Source organism: Melozone crissalis, unplaced genomic scaffold (genome assembly GCF_028551555.1).
Source record: "Melozone crissalis strain CALT ecotype California unplaced genomic scaffold, PUWL_Pcris_2 ptg000005l_1, whole genome shotgun sequence".
Classification (NCBI taxonomy): domain Eukaryota; kingdom Metazoa; phylum Chordata; class Aves; order Passeriformes; family Passerellidae; genus Melozone; species Melozone crissalis.
Window position 1 is genome coordinate 54,156,342 of NW_026535783.1, and position 12,150 is coordinate 54,168,491.

The 12,150-nt window shown below is 37.1% G+C and overlaps 1 protein-coding gene across 1 annotated transcript in view; it reads right to left on the bottom strand.

The window, feature by feature from the left end:
- Positions 1–12,150, bottom strand: part of MAST4 (microtubule associated serine/threonine kinase family member 4) — a 284,359-nt gene that overhangs the window by 193,365 nt on the left and 78,844 nt on the right. Inside the window, exon 3 of the mRNA XM_054281779.1 lies at positions 11,203–11,324. Within this exon, the coding sequence (XP_054137754.1) occupies positions 11,203–11,324 (122 nt within the window). The remainder of the gene's footprint in view (positions 1–11,202; positions 11,325–12,150) is intronic.

Sequence of the window (12,150 nt, forward strand, 5' to 3'; positions counted from 1 at the left end):
AATTCAAGATTCCTCAGTTAGCAAGACACTAATTCTCTTTTTCTAGAGCTGATAAACCTACACAACTTGCAAACCACACCAGATGGGCGGAACAATTTATTACTTTTAAGGAAGTAGTTGACTGCTGATGTTTCTTAATAAAAGAAAACATTACTGATTCTGTTACTTGTACTTTAAGGTTCTTGAAAATGAAGTACTTTATCCCACGAAAGCAGGTGTGCCTTGCCAACAGTCCCCCTTACACACGCAGGAATGGACATGGAGAGCAGGTACACCCCGCGTCCTCTGCCACCTGCCGGACAAAATCCTCCTTGCACCAACTTGTTCTGGGCTCACTCACTCGCAGGGGCTCATTTGTTACCCCATGGAATCAATCCCTCATCAATATATTACAAGAAAAATAACTTTTGCAGAAGAAAACCAATTTTTCAAACAAGTTACTGAAAAAAGTGAATCAATTCCTCTTTCAGTGACAGCATACATACAAGAAGACAGTACACAACAGACATGCCAACTTCATCCATTTTGCCTTTTCCATCAAATACTGTGTTTCTTACTCCATCAAAATGCATAGCTAGATCGTCAATTAAAAAAGGCAGTCAGCCCTCCAATTCTCTATATCTTCCATAATTACAGAATAACATAAAAGAAATTTCTTTCTGAAAAGACAAACACATCACGAGTACAGTCCGGGTACTCGTGGGTACTCATCTCTCGTGGGTCTCCTTTCAACAAGAACTGAAATACACATATAATGTTCTCTCTTTCTTTCAATAATTGCTGAACTATTTGTCTCAGTATCTCCCCCCCAAAAAATAACATCAAACATACAGAAGCTACACTATTTTTAATCTTAGAATTTGAAGTGCCACAGATAAAGCTATGTTTTCAGAGAAAAAAAACCCCTCTGAGCTGAGGCTTTTCTAACAATCAGCTCAGTAGAATATTTCACATCCTGTAAATGGAAAAGGAAACAAATTCTTAAAAAAAAACTCATGGCAAAACAGTAATAGCAATTACATTCAGAATAATACCTGTTAGACACTCAGAAGTTTAATTCTCAAGTGAAATCAGTAGTAGGCAACTTGCACTCCAACCAAAATTCTCAAACTTCGGCAAGATGTCAGTTCTTGTTCTGAGATTACCCTGAACAATGATGCACCTAGTCTCCTTTATTTTGATGTCCCTTTTTCATTTTTAGAAGTATTTAATCTCAACACTTGCAGTGTTTTCTCTATGAGATAATAATTAATGTACTTTCTCTTAAGGACACATAATTTTTCTTAGTGTGTTTTGGCTGTTTTTTCCACTATAAGATTCAATACTTACCACTATACATAGTCCAGCTGCTTCACAAAAACATTCTCCTTCATTAGAGAGCAATAGTTAAGCTTTTCAACATTCAAATTAATACAGAGGATAGTTTATGTTGCTGAAGTCTTGACTCCCTACGGACAGAAGTTCCATTACAAATCAGCAAAGTAAGGAAGTCTGGAATAAAATGGAATTTCTCCTAATGATCACTAGTTGTAATCCCATATTTAATAGGCAGAGGACATATAACAAGCATACCAAAAAGATTTATTCATAGTTACAACTTTCTGGGAAAGCAACTTCATGCTAGGAATGTTTGTTCAGGATATGCTCTTACTGGAAAGAAAAATTTTTATGAGAATAATGAAATACACTGAGATCTAACTTCACTGTAGCCTAGCTCTCTTACTTAACTTCATTTTTTCTCCCTCATTTACAGCAGGCAATCTCATAATTCAACTTCGTTTCTTACCACCTTCATCCTCTCTCAAATAGACAACTCAACAGATAGCAAAAGGAATCTGATCAGCCAAGTACATATTATTACTTTGAAATTATTCCATGCTTACAAAGCCAACCATCATTTCTGAATTTAACTGACCAAATACTAAGTATCTTCCATTGTACCACATAATTGCAGCCCTTTCTCAATGATCAAGAGGTTAAATGTATCCATGAGAGAGTAGCAGTTAACCAATCTCCTGCTGATTATTGTATCTTTGACTAAAGTGACATTGGGTCAACTTGAGCACTTACCTAGTTTCTTAATCTCCACAACACCATGAAAGAAAATTCTTAATAGACGCAATGATCTTACTGTACTATTACTTTATTAAAAATCTGATTAAATTGGATAGAGACATATGCACCACAATTGGGCATACTGTGATAAAAGGAAAAAAACCCCAAACAATACTTTCTAGTTTTACTGAGGTGACAACAGATTTCATGCTAAAAACCATCAGTCCATTGTGGCAGGGTATAGAAGAGGTAAGCAAATGCACTGACCGCATCACACCAATGAAGCCAGAACAATTAAATCACCATTTATCAGAACAAGGGAGAGACTGCAAGAATACTAAGAGCTAAGGTGTGGTAAAAAATACCGAAGTCCACATTCCCATCTGCCTCCATAGGACAAAAGTGCATTTTACAGTAACACATCTAGTTTCACATGAATGTACACGAAAGTACATTCTGACTAAAAACCAGAGTTACAAATACCCAGCAGCATGTGTCAAAGCCAACTGTGGTGGTCAACCCACTTAAAGTTTCAGGTCAGTAAAACAGCAGTTGCTGTTAAACCTTAAACTGTAAGAGATCAAAAGTAGCAATGCACCATCCAACGCAAAAGTACTCTGTTGTTGTGTTCAGAAAAATTCTTGCTAGATACCTTTGCGGAACTTAAAAAACACTAACTAAATAAATAAATGTGGAGGAATGTTCATTCCCTCCAGAGATCTGGAAAAATTACATTTCCCCACCCTACGCCAGTGCCTGTAAGTCAGCAGTGTCATTCAACTCAGTTTGAGTCTCTTTGTTTTGAGACTTACAGCTATCATCAGAACCATGGGAGTACTTCAGCTTGAGGAATGAGAGATATTGTTTCCGAACTGTCTGCTTCCATCCTCTGCTACATTACAGTCACTTTGCAAGTACCACAGGCATAAGAACATGTCAGCTTACTGGAAGGAAAATAAAAATGTTACTTAACCAATTTAGAATTGTGTCCTATTTCGTTATCCTTTAATATAAGGACGCAGGCCCACAGCAAAAAAAAATTAGCAGACAGGAATACATCTCATCAGCTTCCAAACAATCCCATCATTTTAAAAAGGCAAACTTTACAAGGAAGTTCAAAGAATTTTAGTATTTGCATTTTTGTTAACTGAAACTGCAAAATAGGGATCAAGTTTTATAGCAGTAGCAGCACTAGCAATAAAGTTTTTACAATGCTAAAAATTAAGTTTCTTAGTGGAACAGTATGTTGTCCTCTGCCGCCTTTTTTTTTAAATTAATCAACCTATTCTAATTATGCATGAGTACCCAATTCCTAAGACTGCTAAGAATAGTCAAAGATATCATAATTGCCTTGTAAGAACACCAAACAATACCCTAACCTACTACACTCACCCACACCACACAGGCAAGACTCAGGTTACCAACACCTCTCACTTCATATCCTGAATGCAGACAGAAGTATAGACAGCAGTTTTCCTACACTCATCACATTATTCCCCATGCCCACTTTATCTCAGTTTATCTTAAAGACAGAGCTGTGACTGAAATTAGTTTAAACTTCCATTATGTACTTCTGAGACTGGAAATCAGACTAATCAAATTAGATTCGTACATGAGCACACAACTCCTCAAGCAAAGGAAGATCTCCTTGCAACTTGTTGTTTACTATTTTCTCATCAAATGTTACAAACTGTAGATGTATCAGTGTTTCAATTAAAATGCTAACTGACAGACAATGAATTCACAATAGTCTGCTTTTTGTGACCAGAGGGAACAGAAGACAGCATGGAACCTGAGACAGTATTGTGGCTAAATTTTCCTCAATCCTTCCAAATGTCAGTTAATCTTCCAGTTTCTTCCTGCTCTCCATGTCCTTTCCAACCTCTTTATCCCCCTTCCATTTCCACATCTATAAACCTTCTAAGGAGCTGCAGAACCTTTTGGTCTAAGGTCAAAGAAATTCACTATATTCTTGAGTTTTATCCCTTGTTAATCACAGATTATCATTTTGCGCAGTTATCCCCTAAGTAAAGTCCAACAACAAGTCGAGGAAGTTTTATTCCCAGAAAGACATTTAAACTTCAAACACTATAAATGATTACACATTGACTTCTTCTGGTTATATAGTTTACTGCAAAACACCACTACTCCTTTGTATCTCATGTGGCCAATTCTACCTGGGTGAAAAGTTCACAGCCTCACTTTGGTAACACTTCCCACTTTCCCCACTTTCTAAGTGATAGTGGCAACACAATTCTAGATTTAAGATAACCATCACTAACACCACACAGAGACAACTCAAATATTACAGCAGACAAGAATAAGCCCTTATTCAGAGCCATTACTAAAGCACAGTCAGACCCTTCAGTTCCAGAGATGATGCACTATATTTAACCTAGCTTACAGATCTCAACCATGTGGGTCCTACACTAGAAGAACAAAGATATCCTCAGCCGACAAAAATTTTAACAGCCCTAGGTTCTTGATTATCTAAAACTAGAAACTGGTCCCAGTGAGCCTTTTCACCATTCAGTCTCTCACAAAGGGAGAAGACTATTATATGGGACATCTGGAAAACAGAAGCATGGTACTCATGCAAAACAGGGATGTCCTGCTTAGCTCCTACATGTATTTGTTCTTTGCTCATTCTGTACCATTAACAGGATACAGAAGAGGGTTATACCTACACTCACCTCTATTAAACTGTGCAATATCTCCTTTCAGATCTCTCTCATGCTCAGTACATCCTGACAGCTGGAAGCTAAGTGAGGCTGATGGGAAGTGACCTACTTCACCACAAAGGGGGTATTTTTGAAAAACACACTGCATATGCTCACAGGACTTTTTAATCTAGAATAGTCTTCTCTGAGAGATTATTATTTTACTTACTTTTCCCATTATTCTTTAACTAATGATAATTTGCAGCACAAAGTATATCTCAGAGTTCTCAACTCTGAGAAATCACAAGCTCTCTCTGGGAGAAATGTTAACCCCAGCTGTCACTACATCTGTATTCTATCCACACCCAAGAACAAGCAAGAAAGTATAAGAATTAATAAAGCCACTAATTTTAAACAGATGACTTAAGAAAGGATTCAGTATCTAGAATTCTGTCAAGCAGCTGAATCTACAGTTTTGTAGTAAATTCAAGTACATCATGACTATTTTTTGAAAACAATGATAGAGCCAAGTAGAGATATACTTGTATTTATGGAAGAGAATACCCAGTCACCAACTTCTTTCATCAGCTCATCAGAGTATTACAGTTTCACAGCCCTGGACCATGTCTACTCTGGCCTTTTGTTGTGTACAAATACAAATCATATAGCCATTTCTATGAAGATATATGTTCACCTCCCTCTTGCTACTACTAAATTAGATCTATCTACTGGATTAGAACTGCAATTAAGTATTTGTTAAAAGGCAAATACAAAGAAATATGAAAGCAAATACATATTCATGGGTAAGAAATAAATGGAATAAAGTGCACAAGAGAGAACAGCTCTCTAGTCTTAAAAGTTAGAAGCAACTGAAGCATAGAAAACCTGCTATCATTACTTGACAATTTTAGCATTTCATAGGAATAAAAACCTCACATTTTAAAAAGATTTTCAGTAATTACTCTCAGATGTTAAGCTTATGTTAAGTTAAATAAGAATATGGTTTTCAGCTTTATACAGTGGTTTAACATTCAAGCTATTTCCTCAGTTCAGACTCTATGTTTCCGAAGTCTAGCTAACTATTTTGGGGAGATAAGAGATAACAAACCAAGACTGGCTACTTTGGCAATATTATATAGTTTTTGTGCTTCTCACAAAACTTTGTGCCATCTTTGTACTTGCACTGCATTAACTGTCAGAGTATTAATTACCTGCTCACACTCAAGCATTGAAAATATGAACCCCTGGACAGGAAGAACTAAAGAAACCCAAGTTTCAGATGCAGTTCCCTTTTGCTTTCAAGGAAGTTTTCTTAAAAATAAATTCAGCTACACCTGATATTCATTATATAAAACTGAACACAGACAATTAGTAATTTGAAAAATTTCCTCAATTCCAAAATAAAACATTTAAATAAAAGCCTTTTTTAAATTACTTGGGTTTGCTAAGCACAATTGATACTGTCACTCACTTATCTAACCAATTAGTGCTTCTAAAGAATGTATTTTATTTGTTCACTATCATTTATTATCTATGCAGTAATCTTGCAGCTTCTCAGACAACAAATGGCTGTCTTACATCTGGGGAATAAAACACACAAAAGGGTGTTGGTGTGCTGTTTGAATACATGCAATTACTGGTAGTTAAGTTCTAATTAGCATAATTAGTTTTGAAACAGTTCCCATAATAACTGTCAACATTATGTCAATTTAGCTGAAGTTAATGGCATATTTAACAAAGACACACTTACTCATTTTCAGTATTATACTATTAAAAAGAGAGGAAGAGGGAAAGCTCTTTCTGAAGAAGTAGAACTGTTCTTCATAGACATTGGATATTTCTTATGTTTCTTCTTTTCAGCAATCCAACTTATAAACAAGTACTTTATATAATTAGCCCCCTCCAGTTTCCATAAGACCATTCTTACAAATTAACACTGACAAAATGGAAATAAAAAGCAACCAAAGTACAGATGTTTGCAAACTCAGTCTTCTGTTGTTTTGGGGAAGGCAGTTTGCAGAGGAATGTCTGTTTTGGAGGGGGAAGAAATCAAGAGGTAAACCCTGTAAAATACAAAGTAAGTAATATGCTAAAAAGCAGCAAATGTTTCCAGTCATATCTAGACAAAACATCCCTTCACTGCTTAGTAGGAAAGGGCATAAGCCATTCACAAAGGCCAGTTTTACTGCTTTTCTAGTTTTGATGTTACTAGAAATTATTTCCAAGTACTAAAAGATGATCCATTATTAAACTAATAGTTATTTCATTGGCATCTTTCACATTTCCATGAAGAAACCATAAGCTTTTCCGAGTCTAACCTACTTCATCTCACACAACAGAAGGAATAGCCAACCTAAGCTCAATACTTGCCATAACACTGAAATCACACATTCAGTCTTGACTGAATTTAAAAGCCAAGTATATTACAATCTACATGTTTCATTTGAGGATGTTATAGTATTTTTATTACATTAATATTTCATAGAGCAAGTTACCATAAAGTACTCATGAAATATGCTCACTCAGAAAGCTCTCTGGACTGTGAGAAACATTTCATGTGACACGAAGGATTTTTTTAATTTATATAAATCAGATAAACAAAAAGAAAGACTTCCCGCTCCTTGAAGTAAGAGATTACTATTTTTTTAATTAGCAAAAAAACCACCATACAGCCAAATAAGCAATAAATCAATAAAGTCCATAAGGAGTTTACAGTAAACAATGACAAAGCCAAATCTGAAAAATTTTTCCCAATTAATTTGTGCAAATGAATGTCCTTTCATCTACACATTTATCATTATGTATCATAGACACTTTAGCTTTCTATTTTTTTTATATGTGAAGCTAACTAGAAAATGTTAAAGAATTTCATTCAATCTGTGTCCCAGAAAATACCTTTATGCCTATAAAAGAGTAATTAATTGCTCAATTTCAGACTTGTTACCATAACTTTAAGCATATCAGCTTATTACAATGTGAACTTAACAAAATTGCCTTTATTTCAATTTATTTTGAAGCATTTTCCAAAAATTCCTCTCAGTAATAAATGGAAATGTCAAAACAGTAAGTCTACAAACAATATTAGAAAATACTTATGGAGTGGCAGGGGACTGGTAGAGAACAGGAGGATGACCCCTAAACTTCGGACACTGAAGGAAGCAGCAACTTCATTTTAATTCCAAATCCATCCTACCCTGAAAAGATGCCTGAAGTAAAGTGAGATGACTGACAACCTATAGTGCAAGGAATGAGATAAACTAGCTCTACTACAGTTTTCCTACACTCCTGCAAAACTCAGCGTTGAGATGCACACTGGATTGCCCTCCAGGAGCAACTATTACTGACCATGGAGAGGAAGAGACCGACCAGACCAACACGACCCATAAAAACAGCCTAAAGCAGAAGCACTCCTCAACTGAGCTTTCCCTTTCTATTTAGCATTGAAGACATTCCACATCATTTTCTTAATGTTTTTAAGCCCGCACTAATTCTCTGTGCAGAGTCCCATTGTCTGTGTCACCACCAGAGAACTGTCTGTCATGGAGAGTTCAAAATGCTCATGAGAGAAACTGAAGAGTAGCACGACTCTGACTGAGCTGCCTCTGAACTGTGGGGAGGCCTCACTGCAGTCACAACTTCCTCATGAGGGTAAGAGGAGGGGCAGGCACTCATCTCTTATCTCTGGTGCCCAGTGGCAGAACCCGAGAGAAAGGCCTGAAGTTGTAACAGGGGAGGTTTAGATTGGACATCAGCAAAAGTTTCTTCACCCAGAGGGTGGCTGGGCACTGGAACAGGCTCCCCAGGGAAGTGGTGACAGCACCAGCCTGACAGAGCTCAAGAAGCATTTGGACAATGCTCTCAGGCACATGGTGTGACTTATGGCGTTGCTCTCTGTAGGGCCAAGAGCTAGACTTTATGATCCTTTTGGGTCCCTTCCACCACAGATTATTCTGCGATTCTGTGAATGAAGGGTCCACATCAAATCCCATACACTACCCACTCATCACAAAATCAGCCTTCTCCTATACATCTTTAAACTAGCTCCACGGGTCTACACAGAAACTGTATTTTTAATTTATAGTCCAACTGCCTATACTACAGGAGTAAATCATGCATAGCTATTGAACTGTATCTAAAGCAACAACCTGCAGCCCATTTTTAATCAATATTCTGTAAAAAAAAAAATCTATAATTTCCCACAGAAAGGTTTTACACCTGTGAACCAGTGAGAGATTTTGTGAATTTTTAATAAATTATTGACAGAACAAGAAAAAAAATTTACACTTTTTGTACCCTGTTTGCAATTGCATTAAGCACTAGCATGTATCTTTGACCTGTTCAGTTGTCATTCTTGTCTGCATTGGCTCATAATCACTACTGAGTCAGATCCGTATCAGCTGAGTATCAACCCAAGTGAGAATGACCAGTTCTGGTAAAAGAACTAATAACAGGTTCATTATTTTTCAGATGAGCAAGGCAATACATTTAAAGTAATTTCAACTGAGACTGTGACCAGCTACATGAAAATTCTTTATAAAAATCACTTTTAAATAAGAGTAAACTCTCTCCTAAGCATGATTAAAAGTAAAAGCTCCAATTACTATAATCTACCAATAGGCCTCCCAAATTCAACTCTACCAAATCATGGAATCAAGGGAAAAGAAAAGTATGCAAGGAGGAGCCCTAACTTATGGACCCTTTTAAGCAAAGACCAAAGTCATTCAAAACCCGACAGCAAAGTATTTGTCAAAGGAGGCTTGAGAAGAGCTCTGCCTATGTGACAACAACATTAACCTTCTTAGGAGGCAAGTCTGATCAGCAGTTCCCGATAAGAAATAAACACTTCTGAGAAACCTGCACCTCCACCCTGTGCACAATCTACTCAGATCTGCTTAGACGGTTCTTGCATCAGCATGAAAGAAACTGCAGTCAGGAACAGATAAAAGATGTGGAGAGACAGGAAGGAAGAAATCTGTGGCAGACAGATATGCCATAAAACTATATAGGTGATGAGTTAAAGGGCCTTAAGGAAGGAAGGCTCACTGAATTTTTCATTAGTCTACTGTTTTATGACCATTTAAAGTCAAAAATAAAAGTCATTATTGTCAAAATGGTGCTGCATATTCCTCTTCCTCTAGTTTAAGCATCACAGCACAACAAAAACACAATACTGCTAGCAGCATGCCCCCTAATAGTCGTGCAGATAGAAACAGACCATCAAACTGCAACACAGCCCTTTTTAAATGCAGTTAATATGGAAGAAATATTTTTTTATTCCCAAATACAGAAAACAAGAAAAAACGTGGGTTTAATGCAATTTAAATTCATTTCTGACCATTCATATACTTTCTTTTTCATTTCAATTACACATAATCCAAATACTTCATTGACAAAATTCACAATTAACAAAATTCATAGGTTGACATGTAATTCCCTGGAAAATATTAGGATTCAAAGCATAGCACTTCCAATAGAATTAACTGTTTGCAGTCAGTGTGGAGTCTAAAAGCCATATCTGCCCTAAAGAGCCATAAACTGCACCACCAACACCACCAAGCAGAAACCAAGATTAGATTTATAAGTGAAGATTTGTGCATTTGAAGTGAAATACTACTTCAGACAGATCATGGAGAAAACAGCCATCTACCTATCAATACTATATGAAAAAGAGCCATGATGATATCTCTTCAATATTGGCTGACCATAGCTGCCTTCAACCTGAATATTATGTTCAGAAAACATCCAAAACAAATCAAAAAATAAGCTTCTCCTAGAAAGTAGATATGGATCAACAAAGTTTTAATGACCAGCTAAAGGGAAGAGACAGGGGAGGCAAAGCATTAATAATTTTTTTCTTTCTTTATACGAGCAACATATTACCACAACTCCTTGACAAAAAGCACAGACTAGTACACAGGGCCCTGCATTAAATTCCAACACTTCTTAAGATATTAATACACAGAAACACAAAGCATGAAACAGATGCCTGAAACCAAAAAGCGGAAAGGTCAAGTGTATGATGGATCTCCGCCCCTTTCTTCTTCCTTTATACTTTTATCCAAAAGACTTCATTTAACTCTTGCTTCACACATCTGTGTCCTCATGAGGACTAAGTACTTTCAGAAGTGGAAACAGACATTGATAGAAAAGAATGCTCAGGAGAAAGGACAGTTGCCTGCTATAACATGCCTTTTTTTAAGGAAAGAAACTATTTAAATGCAAGCAGCTATATTAATGCAACATTCAGCTCAGGCTTTATGCAAAATCCAGTAACCCAATTCAGAGTTACTGCTACCATAAATGTTATTCAGCCACACTCAACATATTAAGTAATGTGTGTAGGCAAGCATTAAGTTCTTCAAAAAAGCAGCGTAAGGAGGAGAGGTTGGTATGGAAATAGACTTTGGTTTGAACCCCACCCTCCCACCAAGAGACACAGAGATAAAAAATTTTTGGTACATATCTAGTATTGAAAAAAGTTACTCACCAAACTAGCAGTGAGTGAAGGTGCTGACTGTCCAAATGTTTGGTAGCGCATCCGAACAAGATTAGTGGTTTCGATAGGTTGCCACAGCTGCTGTCCAGTTGCACTGGGAAGCAAATATTTGCCTGTCAAGTTCAGAAAGAGTAAGTTAAAACATGAGATGTTGCAGTTGAGGCAATGTAATGGATGGTTCACTGTAACACACTTGCCACCGGGAAACATCATTCACTGCAGCCCTGACCAGAGCTGATTCCAACAGAATTCCATTCATTTGCTAGTCTTTTGCATCATCCTTCCACTAGATACAGTTCTCTGTTCTCAAAACTGTATCTTTTTCCTACATAGAAACATAATTAAAGCAACAAGAGATGCAAATATCTAGAGTCCTAGTTCTGACACTTTAACTCTGAAAGCTAGTCAAAAATGAAAACAAGAAAAATACATTAAGAAATATTCCTCTATTTTCCCCTTGAAGGAATAAGGTTCTGAGTCTGAGGGACTAAGTGAGACTTATTGGAATAAGACACTTACCACGTGGACAATTACACAATTTTGTGCGTGAGGACTATTCTGTTTCTATTCCAGATTCATCATAATCTACCTAATTCATACCACTCAATTCCCAAGGATCTTCATCCAGCGACCCAAGTAAGGGGACATGACCAAGGTGCAGGCCAACCATTCCTTAGGAGTGCTCACAGGCTCTCAGTGCCCATGCTCTCTGCTCAGAGCTGTCACTTGGCTGTGGGCAGGAAACCGCGAGCCCAGGGCCACACAGGTCACAGGGCCACACTCCCCATCACAGAGTGACACCACTCAGAATTGCCTCCCTACAGGTACTAATGAGGCAGACCACATCTCCAGCTCATGAAGCCTGAGCTACAAACAAGCAGCAAGGAGAATATTCAAGGAACTGTACTTAGATGACAAGCATGTATCAACACTGTTAAT